The sequence below is a fragment of the Hemitrygon akajei genome, chromosome 12, assembly GCF_048418815.1.
Source record: "Hemitrygon akajei chromosome 12, sHemAka1.3, whole genome shotgun sequence".
In the NCBI taxonomy this organism is placed as follows: Eukaryota; Metazoa; Chordata; class Chondrichthyes; order Myliobatiformes; family Dasyatidae; genus Hemitrygon; species Hemitrygon akajei.
The window spans coordinates 15,349,631-15,365,859 of record NC_133135.1 but is presented as its reverse complement, the minus strand read 5'-3'; the positions used below and the strand labels follow the sequence as shown (position 1 = coordinate 15,365,859).

The 16,229-nt window shown below is 40.9% G+C and overlaps 1 protein-coding gene across 1 annotated transcript in view; it reads right to left on the bottom strand.

Annotated features, from left to right (window-relative positions):
• LOC140737431 (calcium-activated chloride channel regulator 1-like) overlaps window positions 1-16,229 on the bottom strand; it is an 85,683-nt gene that overhangs the window by 20,286 nt on the left and 49,168 nt on the right. Inside the window, exon 12 of the mRNA XM_073063918.1 lies at window positions 11,807-11,974. Within this exon, the coding sequence (XP_072920019.1) occupies window positions 11,807-11,974 (168 nt within the window). The remainder of the gene's footprint in view (window positions 1-11,806; window positions 11,975-16,229) is intronic.

Here is a 16,229-nt window from a genome sequence, read left to right as displayed (position 1 = left end):
TATAAAACAGAGTACTAAAAGTATTTCTGTTACATAAAGAGTAAAAGGGAGCTGAGAGTTGATATTGGACTACTGGGAAATAGTGCTGTTAAGTAGTAACGGGGGACAAAGAAACGGCAGATGAACTTCATAGCTACTTTGCATCACTCTTCATTGTGGAAGACACAAGCACTGTGCCAGTGGTCTATGAGTGTCAGGGAGCAGGAGTGAGTGCCATTGCTATTAGAAAGGAAGAAATTCAAGGCAACCTCAAAGTCTTAATGTGGATAAGTCACTTGGACCAGGTGGACTACAGCCCAGAGTCCTGAGAGAGGTTGCCGAAGAGATAACAGATGCATTGGTCATGATCTTTTAAGCATCATTTGATTCTGGCATGGTTCCAGAGGAGTGGAAGATTGTAAATGTCACTCCACTCTTTAAGAAAGGAGAATGGCAAAAGAAAGGAAATTATAGGCCAGTTACACTAACCTCAGTGGCTAGGAAAGTGTTGGGATCTATTACTAAGGATGAGGTTTCGGGTACTTGGAGACTATTGATAAAATAAGTCAAAGTTAGCATGGGTTCTGTAAAGGGAAATCATGTCTGACAAATCTGTTAGAGTTCTTTGACGAAGTAACAAGCAGGGTGAACAAAGGAGAGGCAGTGGATGTTACTTACTTGGACTTCCAGAAGGCATTTGATAAGATGCCACGCATGAGTCTACTTAACAAGATAAAATGCTATGGGATTACAGGAAAGATATTGGCATGAATAGAGGAATGGCTGACAGACAGGAGGCAGCGAGTGGGAATAAAGAGGGCCTTTTCTGGTTGGCTGCCAGTAGGTAGTGCTGTTCTTCAGAGGTTGGTATTGGGACTGCTACTTTTCACATTGTTTGTCAGTGATTTGGATAATGGAACTGATAACTTTGTGGCAAAGTTTGCAAATGAGCTGCCAGTTGAAGTGGTAAATGCGGGCTCACTTTTAACATTTAAGAAAAACTTGGATAGGTATATGGATGAGAGGTGTATGGAGGGATATGGTCCAGGTTCAGGTCAGTGGGACTAGGCAGAAAAATGATTCAGCACAGCCAAGAAGGGCCAAAAGGCCTTTTTCTGTGCTGTAATGTTCTTTGGTTCTATGGTTCTATGATATGAAGATAGGTGGAGGGGTATGTAGTGCTGAGTGCAATGTGATTTTCATCAGTACTTAGACAATTTGGAAGAATGGGCAAAAAGAGGCAGTTGGAAAATGTATAATAATGCATTTTGGTAAAAGGAGCAATAGTACGAACTATTATCTAAATGGGGAGAAGGTTCAAATATTAAAGGTGCAGAGGAACTTATGTGTCCTCATGCAAGACTCCCATACGGTCTGTGGTAAAGAAGGCAAATACAATGTTGGCATTTATTTCAAGAGGAATAGTATATAAAAAACAAGGAGATAATGCTGAGGCTTTATAAGACACTGGTCAGTTTGCAATTGGAGTATTTTCAACCGTTTTGTGCTCCATATCTCAGAAAGGATATGTTGTCATTGGAGGGAGCACAGAGGAGGTTCATGAGGATGATTCCGAGAATGAAGGGGTTAACATTCAAGGAGAGTTTGGCAACTTTGTGCCTGTGCTCACTGGAATATAGAAAAATGCAGGGCAAGCGCATTGAAATCGACTGAATGTTGAAAGGACTAGATAAAGTAGATGTGGAGAGGATGTTTCCTATGGTGGAGGTGTCCAGAACTAGAGGGCGCAGCCTCAAATTTGATGGGTGACCTTTTAGGACAGAGGAAAGGAGGATTTTCTTTTAGTCAGAGAGTGGTGAATATGTGGAATGCTCTGCCACAGAAGGCAGTGGGGGCCAAGTCTGTAGGTATATTTAAGGCAGAAGTTGATGTTCTTGTATTACTTCAAGAACATCAAATGTATGCTTTAAATTCAACTAGTTGGCTTTGTTGCTGCATTATAGACTGTCAGTCATGGGAAAACTGAAGTCAGTCTTGGTTAACTGGACCCAATTGCAATTTCCCATAGTGCATTTCTGAGCAGTTTTAGTAGAACAGCGAATCTATTGTGTGGAGTTCTAGTCCCTACCTACCGGAAAGATATCCATAAAATTGAAAGTGTACCAAGAAAACTTGCAAGGATATTTCCAGGAATTGAGGACGTGACTTATAGGGAAAGGTTGAATAGGTCATGACTTTTTTTTTCCCTGGAGTGTAGGAGAATGAGGGGAGATTTGATAGAGATATATAAAGTTATGAGAGGTTTAGACAGGGTAAATGATAAGTGTGATAGGTGAAATATTTTAGGGGAACCAGAGGGGGAACTTCTTCACTCAGACGTTACTGTGAGTGTGGAACAAACTGCCATGGGAAGTGGTGGAGGCGGATTTGAATGCAACATTTAAGAGAAGTTTGGATAAGTACATGGATGGGAAGGTTATGGAGGGTTACAGTTCAGTGAAAGTCGATGGGACTTGGCGGAATAACAGTTTCCTCTTGCTGAGGAAATTTCTCCTTATCTCAGTGTGGTGAACTGCATATACCTGTCTGGACACGCCCCTCTGCTGACTGCTCCTGTGGCTCCTCCCACAGACCCCGGTATAAAGGCGGTTGGAGGCACTGCTCCCCCCCCCCCTCAGTCTCCAGGATGTTGTGTGGTGGTTTCTTGCAGCTCATAAAAGCCTATCGTTCGCCTCCCGTCTCCGAGAGTTATTGATGTTGCATCACTCAGTTATAAAGGGATGTCCCTTTAGTCTATAGAAGAAGCAATGGGACTAAAAGCCAGAGTCCTCATGGATTGATGACCAATACAAGGGAATGAAAGTGAAGATAGTGGATACACTAGTTATTACTTTATAAACTCTGGATAGTGTGATGTACAGCATGGTATGAATAAAGGAATGAGAGATAAACATAACAAGATAACACAATAACTGTGAGAACAACACACACAAAATGCTGGAGGAACTTAGCAATTCTGACGGCATCCATGGAGGGGAATAAACAGTTGATGGTTTGAGCCGAGACCCTTCATCAAGACTGGAGAAAATGTCACCTCCCAGTATGTGTACTTTCCCTCCACTCCACCATCTTATTCTAGCTTCTGTCTACTTATTTTCCTGTCTTGATGAAGCGTCTTGGCCGGAATCATTGACTGTTTATTTGCCTTTGTAGATGCTGCCTGACCTGCTGAGTTCCTCCAGCATTTTGTGTGCATTGCTCAAGATTTCCAGCATCTGCAGAATCTCTTGCATTTACAATAACTGAGAGAGACTGTAATTGATATACATGCTGGGCAAATGAAATTTGTTGTAAAAATGCTAAAGATGAATTTTTAGAATGTATATAAGACGGATTTCTAGAACAGTCAATTGAGTATCTGGGGGGTTTGAAAAGACCATAATCTATTTTAGTTAAGTCATAAGACCATAAGATATAGGAGAAGAACCATTTGGCCCATCGAGTCTAATTTACTATTTCATTATGGCCGATCCAATTTCCCTCTCAGTCCCAATCTCCTCCCTTCTCCCCATTTGCCTTGACTAGTCAAGAATCTATCAACCTCTGTCTTAAATATACTAAATGACTTTGCTTCCACAGACGCCTATGCCAATGAATTCTGTAGTTTCACCACTCTTTGGCTAAAGAAATTGCTCCTTATGTCCATTCTATTAGGAGGTCACTCTGTTCTGTGGCTGTGTCTTCTGGTCTTAGACTTCCCCCACCATAGGAAACATCCTCTCCACATCCTCTCTATCGAGGCATTTCAACATTTCAACATTTGTTCTATTACTGCGCAATGAGAAAGTATTAATTAATAATCCTATAGTCAGAAAAACATGAAAGAGTGCATGCACTATGATATAGAAGTTTAAAAGTTATATGATTCAGCCTGAATCACATTCTTGTGAACCTCCTCTGGACCGTCTTCAATGCCAGCACATCCTTTCTTAAATAAGGCACCCAAAACTGCTCACAATCTTCCAAGTGTGGTCTTAGATTAATACTCTAAGAGCTTCAGGCCAGCTGCCAGGCAGATAAACTCTTCCTCAACAATAATAGGACAAAAGAGATGATTACTGACTTCAAGAAAACTCGCACCACCTACTTCCCTTGTTATATCAGTGGCACAGCAGTGGAATCTATGAGCAGTTTCAAATTCCTCGTAGTGCACATCTCACACAACCTCTCATGGTCCCAGAACACAACCTATACAATCAGGAAAGTTCATCAACACATCTCCTTTCTGAGAAGGCTTAAGAGTGCTGGACTTTGAAAATCAACACAGAAGTACAGTAGAGAGCATCCCAAGATAAGACCATAATCCATAAGATATAGGAGCAGAATGAGGTCATTTGGCCCATTGAGTCTGCTCCACCAGTTCATTATGGGTGATCCTCTCAGCCCAATCTCCTGTCTACAATAGGGTCTTTTATGATTCTCTTGGAACTTAAGTACATGGCTTAGAAAAATAGAGGGCAATGGGTATCCCTAGGTCATTTCTAAAGTAAGCACATGTTCAGCACAGCATCGTGGGCAAAAAGGGTCTGTATTGTGCTGTAGGTTTTCTATGTTTCTCCCATATCTCTTCATGACCGGACCTATCAAGGATCCATCAAACTCCGCCTTAAATATACATAAAGACTTGGCCTTCACAGTTACCTGTGGCAATGAATTCAACAGACTCACTACTCCCTGGCTAAAGCAATTCCTCCTCATCTCCGTTCTAAAAGGACGCTCCACTATTCTGAGGCTGTGTCCTCTGGTCTTAGACAATCCCACCATAGGAAACATCCTCTCTACATCCACTCCATCAAGGCCTTTTACCATTTGATAGGTTTCAAGCAGGTCACCCCTTATTCTACTGAATTGCAGTTAATACAGGCCCAGAGCCATCAAACGCTCTTCATATGAAAAGCCATTCAATCCTGGAATCATTTTTGTGAACCTCCATTAATTCCTCTCCAGTTTCAGCACATCCTTTCTAAGATAAGGGTTTGAAAACTGCCTACAATACTCCAAGTGAGGCCTCACTAGTGCTTTATAGAGTCTCAACATTACATCCTTGTTTTTATATTCTAGTCCTCTTGAAATGGATGCTAGCATTGCATTTGAATTCCTTACCACTGATACAACCTGCAAGTTAACCTTTAGAGAATCCTGCAATTGGACTCCCAAGTCCCTTTGCACCTCTGATTTCTGAATTTGCTCCCCTATTAAAAAAAATAGTCTGTACCTTTATTTCTTCTACCAAAGTGTATGGTTATACACTTTCCTACACTCTAATCCATCTGCCCTGCTATGTATTGTTGATAATTAAGTCCACGGGACTCACTGCCTTTTAGTTCCACTGACCTCTGGTGCTATATTTGTAGTCATATTCTTCAGCTGTTCAATCGTACTAGAAACTTGGTTCTCTAATATTCCGATCAGGCTAAATATTTTATGAAATAATACAGATTAGAAACAGATATACTTTCCCTTGTGCACCAAACCATAGCTGGAGTGGTTTTCTATTGTGAATTACAGGAAATATTAAAGATAGTTATTATAGGCTTATTAAATTGCTAGAAAAGGCAGAAACCTGAAGACTTTTAATACTCCAGAATTGAGCAAAGGATGACAAAATAAATTAATAATGAAAGAGAAAACTGAAGTTATAATAGCATAAAAACTAAATAGGTTCTCTTGGTATGTAAAATGGAAAAGGCTAGTATGAGTTAATTGGGTTCCTGGAGATGCAAGAGGCTGTAAATGCTGGGATTCGGAACAAAACACAAGAAATTCAAGAAACCCAGGGGGTCTGGCAACATCTACCTCGGGAGATTGGTGGTCAACGTTTTGGGTTGAGATCCTTTATCTGGAGTGAATTGGATCCCTTCCAGGCAGAGAAATTTATAAAGAAAAAGCAATGAAGTTAAACAAAAATTTACTGCTTCTGTTTTCTCAGAAAGCATATTAAATTACCCAGAACTATGAGGAAAGCAAGAGTACACTGGGAATGAGGAAATGAATAAACAATAGAAAATTGATACTGGAGAAGATAATTAATCTCCAAGTTGAAAAATTCCAAGGATATGATGATATATATTTCAGAGTGGATTTTAGTGGGTGCTGTGCTTATCATCTTCCTAGATCCTACTGATTTTGAAATGGTTTCTGCTGATGAGAGGGTAGCAAATGTGATGGTGTAATTAAGATAGAAGAGGGGGAGAGAGCCAGATCTCAGAACTGGAGTTAATGCTGAAATCTATTATTTTAGGTTCTGGTATCAAGACACTTAGAAAATTGTAATGAAATTGAACAGAATTAACATGAATTAAAGGAAGACAAATCATTTTTGGATAACCTTTTGGAATTATTTGAGGATGTATCTGAGTGAGGGAGTGGGTCAGTTAGAGATTTTTGGAATTATGTAAGGGTTTCATTAAGGTCTTACACAGGAGACAGGTGACAAAGTGAGTGCACATGGAACTGAAAACAGAATACTAGCATGAACTGGGAGTTGATTAACAGACAAACAAAGAAAGAGTTGGACAAAGCAAGCTATTCTCAGGTTGGCTGACTCTGACTAGTGATAGGGTACAGGGTTTGGAGCTGGGGGCCTAGATACTCAAAACCTTATTGCAATGATAAAAATAAAAAGATTAGCTTTGTTTGTCACATGTACATTGAAACATACAGTACAGTAGGTCTACAGCAGATGCAATGTCATTGGTTCTTCACACAGCCTTGGATCACCTGGACAACACTTATACTTCTGTCAGGCCATTGTTTATTGACTACAGCTCAGGATTTAACACAATAATTCTTACAGTTATGATCAGAAAGCTTCAAAACCGCTGTCTCTAACTGGATTCTCGACTTCCTCATCGGAAGAGCACAACCTGTGTGGATCAGAAATAACATCTCCACCTTGCTGATTATCAACGCTGGTGCACCTCAGGGATGCGTGCTTAGCCTACTGCTTACTTTCTCTACATCCATGACTGTGTGGCTAAGCACAGCACAAATGCCATCTTTAAATTTGCTGACAACATAACTATTGTAGGCAGAATGTCTCATGGTGGCGAGAAAGTGTACAGGAGTGAGATACATCAGCTAGTTGAGTGGTTTCACAGCAACAAACTTGCACTCAACGTCAGTAAGACCAAAGAACAGATTGTGGACTTCAGAATGGGTAAGACAAGGTAAGACACACCATAGAGGAATGGTCCCTCGTAGAGGGATCAGAAGTGGAAAGAGTGAACAATTTCAAGTTTCTGTGTGTCAATATCTCTGAGGATCTATCCTGGGCCCAACTATTGATGCAGTTACAAAAAAGGCACAGCAGTGGCTATATTTCATTAGGAGTCTGAAGAGATTTGACATATCACCAAAGACACTCGCAAATTTCTACAAATGTACCGTGGAGAACTTTCTAGTTGGCTGCATCACCGTCTAGTATGAGGGGGCCATTGCACAGGATTGACAGGAGCTGCAGAAAGGTGTGAACTCAGTTATCTCCATATGGCCACCAGCCTCCATAGCATCCAGGTCATCTTCCAAGAGCGATGCCTCAAAAAAGTGGCAATATATCTTTAAGGACCCCCATCACCCAGATCATGCTACCATCAGGGTGGAGGTACAGGGGTACAGAAGCCTGAAGGCACATACTCAGTGATTCAGGAACAGTTTCTTCCCCTCTGCCATCTGATTTCTGAATGGATCTTGAACCCAGAAACACCACTACTTTTTTGCACTAATTATTTAATTTAACTATTTTATTTATACTTATACTTACTGCAATTCACAGTTTTTATTATTATATATTACAATGTACTGTTACTGCATAACAACAAATTCCACGATATTGCTGCTGATATTAAACCTGACTCTGATTCTAAAATATTTTATTTTCATGCCACGTCATGAAACAGATTGACATTCGGAAGGAAATGGTGATGAGAAGACTGATGGGACTGAAGGCTGACAAATCCCCAGGTCCAGATGGTCTGCACCCTAGGGTACTAAAGGAGGTGGCCCTGGAAATTGCGGATGCATTGGTAATCATTTTCCAATGTTCCTTAGATTCAGGATCAATCCCCGAGGATTGGAGAATGGCTAATGTTATCCCACTTTTTAAGAAAGGAGGGAGGGAGAAAACAGAGAACTATCGACCTGTCAGCCTGACATCGGTGGTGGGAAAGATGCTAGAGTCCATTATTAAGGATGAAATAGTGGCATATCTAGATAGCAGTGATAGGATTGGGCCAAGCCAGCACAGATTTACCAAGGGTAAATCATGCTTGACTAATCTGTTGGGGTTTTTCGAGGATGTAACCAGGAAGTTAGACGGGGGAGATCCAGTGGATGTAGTGTACCTCGATTTTCAGAAGGCATTTGATAAGGTCCCACATAGAAGGTTGGTGGGTAAAATCAAAGCTCAGGGCATCGGGGGAAAGCATTGACATGGATAGAAAACTGGTTGGCAGATAGAAAGCAAAGGGTAGCGGTGAATGGGTGTTTCTCGGAATGGCAGGTGGTGACTAGTGGGGTGCCACAGGGCTCGGTATTGGGACCACAGCTGTTTACCATTTACGTTAACGATTTGGATGAAGGCATAGAAAATAACATCAGCAAATTTGCTGATGATACTAAGCTGGGTGGCAGTGTGACATGTGATGAGGATGTTAGGAGAATTCAGGGTGACTTGGATAGGCTGGGTGAGTGGGCAGATACTTGGCAGATGGCGTTTAATGTGAATAAGTGTGAGGTTATCCACTTTGGGAGTAAGAACAGGAAGGCAGATTATTATCTGAACAGTGTAGAGTTAGGTAAGGGAGAAATACAAAGAGATCTCGGAGTCCTTGTTCATCAGTCACTGAAGGTGAATGAGCAAGTGCAGCAGGCAGTGAAGAAGGCTAATAGAATGTTGGCCTTTATTACAAAGGGAATTGAGTACAAGAGCAAGGAAATCCTCTTGCATTTGTACAGAGCCCTGGTGAGTCCACACCTGGAGTATTGTGTACAGTTTTGGTCTCCAGGGTTAAGGAAGGACATCCTGGCTGTAGAGGAAGTGCAGCGTAGATTCACGAGGTTAATTCCTGGGATGTCTGGACTGTCTTACGCAGAGAGGTTAGAGAGACTGGGCTTGTACACGCTGGAATTAAGGAGATTGAGAGGGGATCTGATTGAAACATATAAGATTATTAAGGGATTGGACAAGATAGAGGCAGGAAATATGTTCCAGATGCTGGGAGAGTCCAGTACCAGAGGGCATGGTTTGAGAATAAGGGGTAGGTCATTTAGGACAGAGTTAAGGAAAAACTTCTTCTCCCAGAGAGTTGTGGGGGTCTGGAATGCACTGCCTCAGAAGGTAGTGGAGGCCAATTCTCTGGATGCTTTCAAGAAGGAGCTAGATAGCTATCTTATGGATAGGGGAATCAAGGGATATGGGGACAAGGCAGGAACCGGGTATTGATAGTAATTGATCAGCCATGATCTCAAAATGGTGGTGCAGGCTCGAAAGGCCGAATGGTCTACTTCTGCACCTATTGTCTATTGTCTATTCTGGGGAGAATGTGGCGGGAATTGAAACTCGATCGCTAGTGCTGTAAAGCATCGTGCTAACCGCTATGCTACTGTGTTGCCCACGGCAACTGAGGTTGGCAAATGTCCTATTTCAGTGCTTGCTGATGACATAACTCACAGCAGAAAGGTGAGTGGTGATGAAGACTGAAAGAGGCTGAGGGGGATATAAACATGCTGAGTGATTGGGCAGCAACACCTCAAGTGGCGTATTGAGTGGAAAAATGTGAGTGGAAAAGCAGAACCTTTCTTAAATTGCTGGCAGATTAGGAAATATTGCTGTTCAAGTTAACCTAAGTACCCTAGTCACAAGACACAAAGCAATAACGTGCAGATGCAACTTTAATAAAACAATACAAACCAGGAATAGGCCCTTTAGCCCACAGTTGGGAAGGAAATTGATATATTGGCAAGAGATATTAATACAGTATTCAATTCCCACTATTGTCTGTAAGGAGTTTGTGCGTTTTCCCTGTGACTGCATGGGTTTAGAACAGCACATTTCAGGCCTTTCGGTCTACAATGTTGTGCCGACCCTCAAACACTGCCTCCCATTTAACCCACCACCTTAAATTCCTCCATATTTCCTCCAGGTGCTCCAGTATCTTCCCACATTTCAAAGATGTACAGGTTAGGATTGAATTGTGGTCATACTATGTTCGCGCCAGAACAATGGCAACCCTTGCAGACTCCCTCCAGCACAATCCTTAGACTGTGTTGGTCAATAACACTAAGGATGCATTTAAATGTATGTTTCAATGCACATGTGTCAAATAGAGCTGACCTTTAATCTTTTATTGTGATTATATTGGTCCTGATGATACTATTCCTGGAGCATTTTGTATAATTGCAGGGGGAAAAAATGTACTTACTTTTGGGGCTGAGCAGTGAAGATTCAGCAAAATCCCATGATTTCTGATCTACTGTGCAATCAGAGCCTGAGCAGGCTAGGCCATTATTCCCTCAGGTTTAGAAAAAAATCAGAGGGGACAACAAAGGAGATATAAAGTACTTTAAGAGACATTTAGATAAGCGCAAGAATCTGAAGAAAGTGGAGGAATATGGACATTGTGTGGGCAGCAGAGATTAATTTGGTTAGCTATTTGATTACTAATTGAATTGGTTTGACGTAACGTTGTGGGCCAAAAGGCCTGTTACTGTGCTGTACTGTTTTATGTTCCATGTTCCTCTGTCCTAGAATGAAGGATCAAGGTCTCCAAATAAAGTTTAAAGTCTTTAGGACCGAATTGTGTAGAAATTCTTTCACTCAAAGGGAGGTCACTTATTGGAGTTCTATTCTTGGGAAGTCAGTTATTGGTTGCATTTAAAACTGTAATCATTTACTTCAGTTTATTAAGGGTATCACATGATATGGTAATTGAGAAGAAAATGTTTTCTGAGGTGGAAGATCTTGTTGAATGGTGGAGCAGGCCCCATTTCTCCTAATTCTCCTCTTTCTTGGGTTCTTAGGTTTAAGAGCCTCCAAGAGGACCAAAACCTTGTTATGGCTTGAAGGCTTGCGTGCTTCAATAACCCAGAGAGCTGTATTGGCTGCTCTCATGGCTCTTAGTAGGGTCACTCATGCCAAAAAGGTCAAGGGGTAGAGGACAGACTAAGAGTGGTCCACTGGTCCTCCAGGTTTGAGGATTCAGCTCAGCCTTGACTAGTAAAACAGAACTCTTACAAAAGCAGCAATGAAGAATCCTTCTATGAGTGACAGTATTCCTGAGTCTCCACCTGGAACTTGTATGACTGACAGTCAAGAAAACTGAGCTTCTGACACAATGAAGGAAGTCCTGAACACCACCAGAGATGGAGGACCTTCATTGCTGCCTTAAACGTCAGGGGCATAACAGGCAGTAAGTGTAAGGTTCAATTGGAGTGAGACCTGCACCCACAACTCTCTGCCTCTGAAGTGAGAGTGTCATTGGTAATATCCTAAACAAACCCTTTACTTTGATGTTCACTTTCATTCCCCTGCATGATCACAACAGAAAAAAGACTTTGGTGCTCACATGTTCAACAAAATCATAGTTTTGATTGGCATTAGAAATACAAATCAGATGTTTCTATCAGTAAGATACATTGGAACAATTCTGACCCTTGGTCTCTGACCACTGTGCACATGCCAGCACCAATCCAGGCCTTGATATGAGCTGTAAGGACCAATAAAGCTGAACTCAATGATTCACCTTGACATCAAAATGTTCATTGTTACTATAATAATTCCACATTTCTATTTTATAATATGTATTACCATTTTCCGTGAATCCTGGTAGGCACTTGGCCTGTCCTCCTGTTCTGACTGTTAATTTTGTGGTACCTTCGAATCCCTGTACACGTACTTTAACCGCATATCTTCCAATTCCACTAAAGTCGAGGAAATACTTCGAGTAAATCCCGTCATTCCTGACGATATCAGCACCTAATGTCAAAATAAATGAATATAGACTACTGTCATAACATAAAGAAATGTGAATACAGAAAAATTAAATGACTGTGTACAACAGGTACAAAGGATATTAAAACTGCACTAAAAATAGCATTATGGAGGTGACTAACCTCATAACAATATGTCCAAACACTGAACTTCAAAACTTTCTTTGATTGTTGTGATGCATTGGCTTTGATGTCAATACAGCCACAAAGCAGTATGTAAGTTTGACATCAGTGTTGGGTAAATTAATGGAAAGTATTCTTAGAGATGGTATATATAATTATCTGGATAGATAGGGTCTGATTAGGAACAGTCAACATGGATTTGTGCGTGGAAGGTCATGTTTGACAAATCTTTTTCAATTTTTTGAAGACGTTACTAGGAAAGTTGATGAGGGTAAAGCAGTGGATATTGTCTATATGGACTTCAGTTAGGCCTTTGACAAGGTTCCACATGGAAGGTTAGTTAGGAAGGTTCAATCTTTAGCTGTTAATATTGAAGTAGTAAAATGGATTCAACAGTGGCTGGATGGGAGATGCCAGAAAGTAGTGGTGGATAACTGTTTGACAGGTTGGAGGCCGGTGACTAGTGGTGTGCCTCAGGGATCAGTACTAGGTCCAATGTTGTTTGTCATATACATTAATGATCTGGATGATGGGGTGGGTAAATTGGATTAGTAAGTATGTAGATGATATTAAGATAGGTGGCGTTGTGGATAATTAAGAAGGTGTGCAAAGCTTGCAGAGTGATTTAGGCCAGTTAGAAGAGTGGGCTGAAAGATGGCAGATGGAGTTTAATGCTGATAAGTGTGAGGTGCTACATTTTGGTAGGAATAATCCAAATAGGACATGCATGGTAAATGGTAGGGCATTGAGGAATGCAGTAGAACAGAGTGATCTAGGAATAATGGTGCATAGTTCCCTGAAGGTGGAATCTCATGTGGATAGGGTGATGAAGAAAGCTTTTGGTATGCTGACCTTTATAAATCAGAGCATTGAGTACAGGAGTTGGGATGTAATGCTAAAATTGTACAAGGCATTGGTAAGGCCAAATTTGAAGTATTGTGTACAGTTCTGGTCACCAAATTATAGGAAATTTGTCAGCAAAATAGAGAGAGTACAGAGGAGATTTACTGGAATGTTACCTGGGTTTCAGCACCTCAGTTACAGAGAAAGGTTGAACAAGTTAGGTCTTTATTCTTTGGAGCGTAGAAGGTTGAGGGGGGAATTGATAGAGGTATTTAAAATTATGAGGGGGGATAGACAGAGTTGACATTGATAGGCTTTTTCCATTGAGAGTAGAGGAGATTCAAACAAGAGGACATGAGTTGAGAGATAAGGGGCAAAATTTTAGGGGTTACATGAGAGGGAACTTTACTCAGAGAATGGTAGCTGTGTGGAACAAGCTTCCAGTAGAAGTGGTAGAGGCAGGTTCGATATTGTCATTTACATTAAAATTGGAAAGGTATGTGGACAGGAAAGGAATGTAGGGTTACGGGTTGAGTGTAGATCAGTGGAATTAGGTGAGAGTAAGCATTTAGAATGGACTAGAAGGGCCGAGATGGCCTGTTTCTGTGCTGTAATTGTTATATGTTTAATAATATTCTGGTAAGGTAACTTCTGCCCTACCACCACATCCATAAGGAAATGGTATAGAAAGATGAAAACATAAGACAATTTCACAAGTTGGAATCTAATTTAAACCAAACTACACCAATTATTTTTTGATCTGGAGCTGTTTTGCTTTTTAGCTGCACAGAGACTAAATCTCAGCTTTATTTCAAGGTCAAAATCAAGGTAAAATTTATTATTAAAGTACATATATGTCACCATATACTACCTTGAGATTCATTTTCTTACAGGCATTCACAGAAAAATAAAGAATTAGAATAGAATTTATGAAAAACTCTACATAAACAAAGACTGGCAAGCAACCAATAAGCACCAGAAGACAATTAGTGCAAAATTAAAAAAAAATAATACTTTGCACATGGATTGTAGAGTCCTTGAAAGTGAGTCCATAGGTTGAAGAATCAGTTCAAAGTTCTGGTGAATTTAGTTATCTATGCTGGTTCAGGAGACTGATGGTTATAGGGTAATAACTGTCCCTGAACCTGGGGGTATAGGAACTAATGCTCCTGTACCTCCCATCCAATAGCAGCAGTGAGAAGACAGCATGGCCTGCATGTTGGGGTGTTTGATAATGGATGCTACTTTCTTGTGGTAGTACTTCATGGAAGTATATTAAAGGTCAATGTAGACACGGTGCACACAGAGCATTCAGAGCAAGTGCAAGGCCTGGACTTGATGATGTATCATTGGAATTACTGTTGACTCAAGTCAGGAGATGAAGGGATGGTGGCCCTGGCAACGAGAGAAAGAAACATGCACCTGCCAACAAGAAGGTATGGATTGAGTTTGTGTCGAAGGAGAGCATCAGAAGCTCTGTGCTGTGAGATCTCTGAATTTACTGAACTGAGTTATATTTACAACTTTATCTTTTTGTACTGTGATGCCTTATAATCACCTAACCGAACAGAGTGTCCATGGCCGAATGCTGAAAAGCCTTGAGCAAAGCAATTCTTGAGATTGTGATTTTGAATTTACTGACTTTATCCCATGAGGAAGAAGAGATTAAAGATGTCACACGTACATAAAAGCATTGAAACATGCGCCATTTGCATCAACAATCAATGCAATCTGCAATTTTTAAAAGATGTTTTATTGAACTAGAATGTGGAAGAGCCCTTCCAGCCATTAGAGCCACATTGTCCAGCAATCCCCTGAATTTAATCCGAGCCTAATCACGGGATACTTTATATTGACCAAGTAACCTACCAACTAGTATATCTTTGGAATGGGGGAGAAAACCGGAGCACCTGGAGGATACCCATATGGTTACGGGGAGAAGGTACAATCTCTTTACAAACTGCAGTGGGAATTGAACAGCAACCTTACAGCTGGCACTGTACTAGCATTACAGTAACTACTGTTCTACACCTCCAATACACCTCCAAATTTAATGGTTTAATCTCACTAATTACATCTTGCGTCACATCACATCACATCATATCCTCCATCACATCACCTCTCATACACACCTAATTTTGATCAACACTCAACCTTCACTTTCCTGATGTGCATCCAGTTATCTGTCCAACATTGCCAGTGACCCTTTTCTTTATGCAATGTGACACATTAACCTTATCATCTCCTGACTGAATGGGGACCATACTATGGCCTGACATTGAGAAGGTCCAAGCATGGCGCTTGTAAAAACCACTGAGCAGATCACTGGGTTCTCCCTCTCTCCTACTCGTGACATTTACTGGCAATGTTGTATACAAAGGGCCCGAAGCATTGTTGAGGATCCCTCCTGACAATCTCTTTATCCCATTACTATCAGGAAGGAGGTACAGGAACATCAGGTCTAGGATTGCCAGACTGGGTAACAGCTTCTTCCCTTTGGCTGTGAGACTAGTGAATATCCTGCCACCACCAAACTGTTTTCTGTTTACTGTACAGTTTGCTGTTTACTGTTTATAAGTGTTGTGCTCTACATAAATTGTGAATTTATTTATTTTATTATTTATTAGTTTCATTTATGGTAATATTTTGTTTTATGTGCCATGTGTGAACCATGGTCCAGATAACGTTGATTTGTTTGGTTATACAATCAGATGACAATAAACTTAAACTTGGACTTGTTAAGATTGTGACTTTGCCATGGCTAAATCACAGTCATTCCTTTTGTCCTCATCTGTCCAGAAGTGTCACAAGACATGCATGAAAATAATTCTTCAATAGCTTTCTCCCCTCCAAGAGCACTGTGACAAGACGAATAGACCTACAGAAGAACTTACACATGTACCAAGGTGGGACTGTTCAAAAAGTTAGATTCTTGTCTGCTGAAACACAGGCCAGGAGGGAAAAGAAGTAAGCACCAGAATTCAAAGTCAGGTATTAATTGTGAAGGTGAAAAGCTTAAGAGAAACATGAGGGGGATCTTCTTCACTTAGAGGATGGTGAGAGTGTGGAACAAGTTGCCAACAGAAGTGGTAGGTGTGGGTTTGATTCCACCATTTAAGAGAAATTTGGAGAGGTATATGGATGGGAAGGGTATGGAGGGCTATGGTCCAGTGCAGGTCAATGGGATGAGATGGAATAACAGTTTCACACTGACTAGATGGGCCAAAGGACCTGTTTTTGTGCTTTAATGCTCTATAACGCAAGAAACAGGTAGA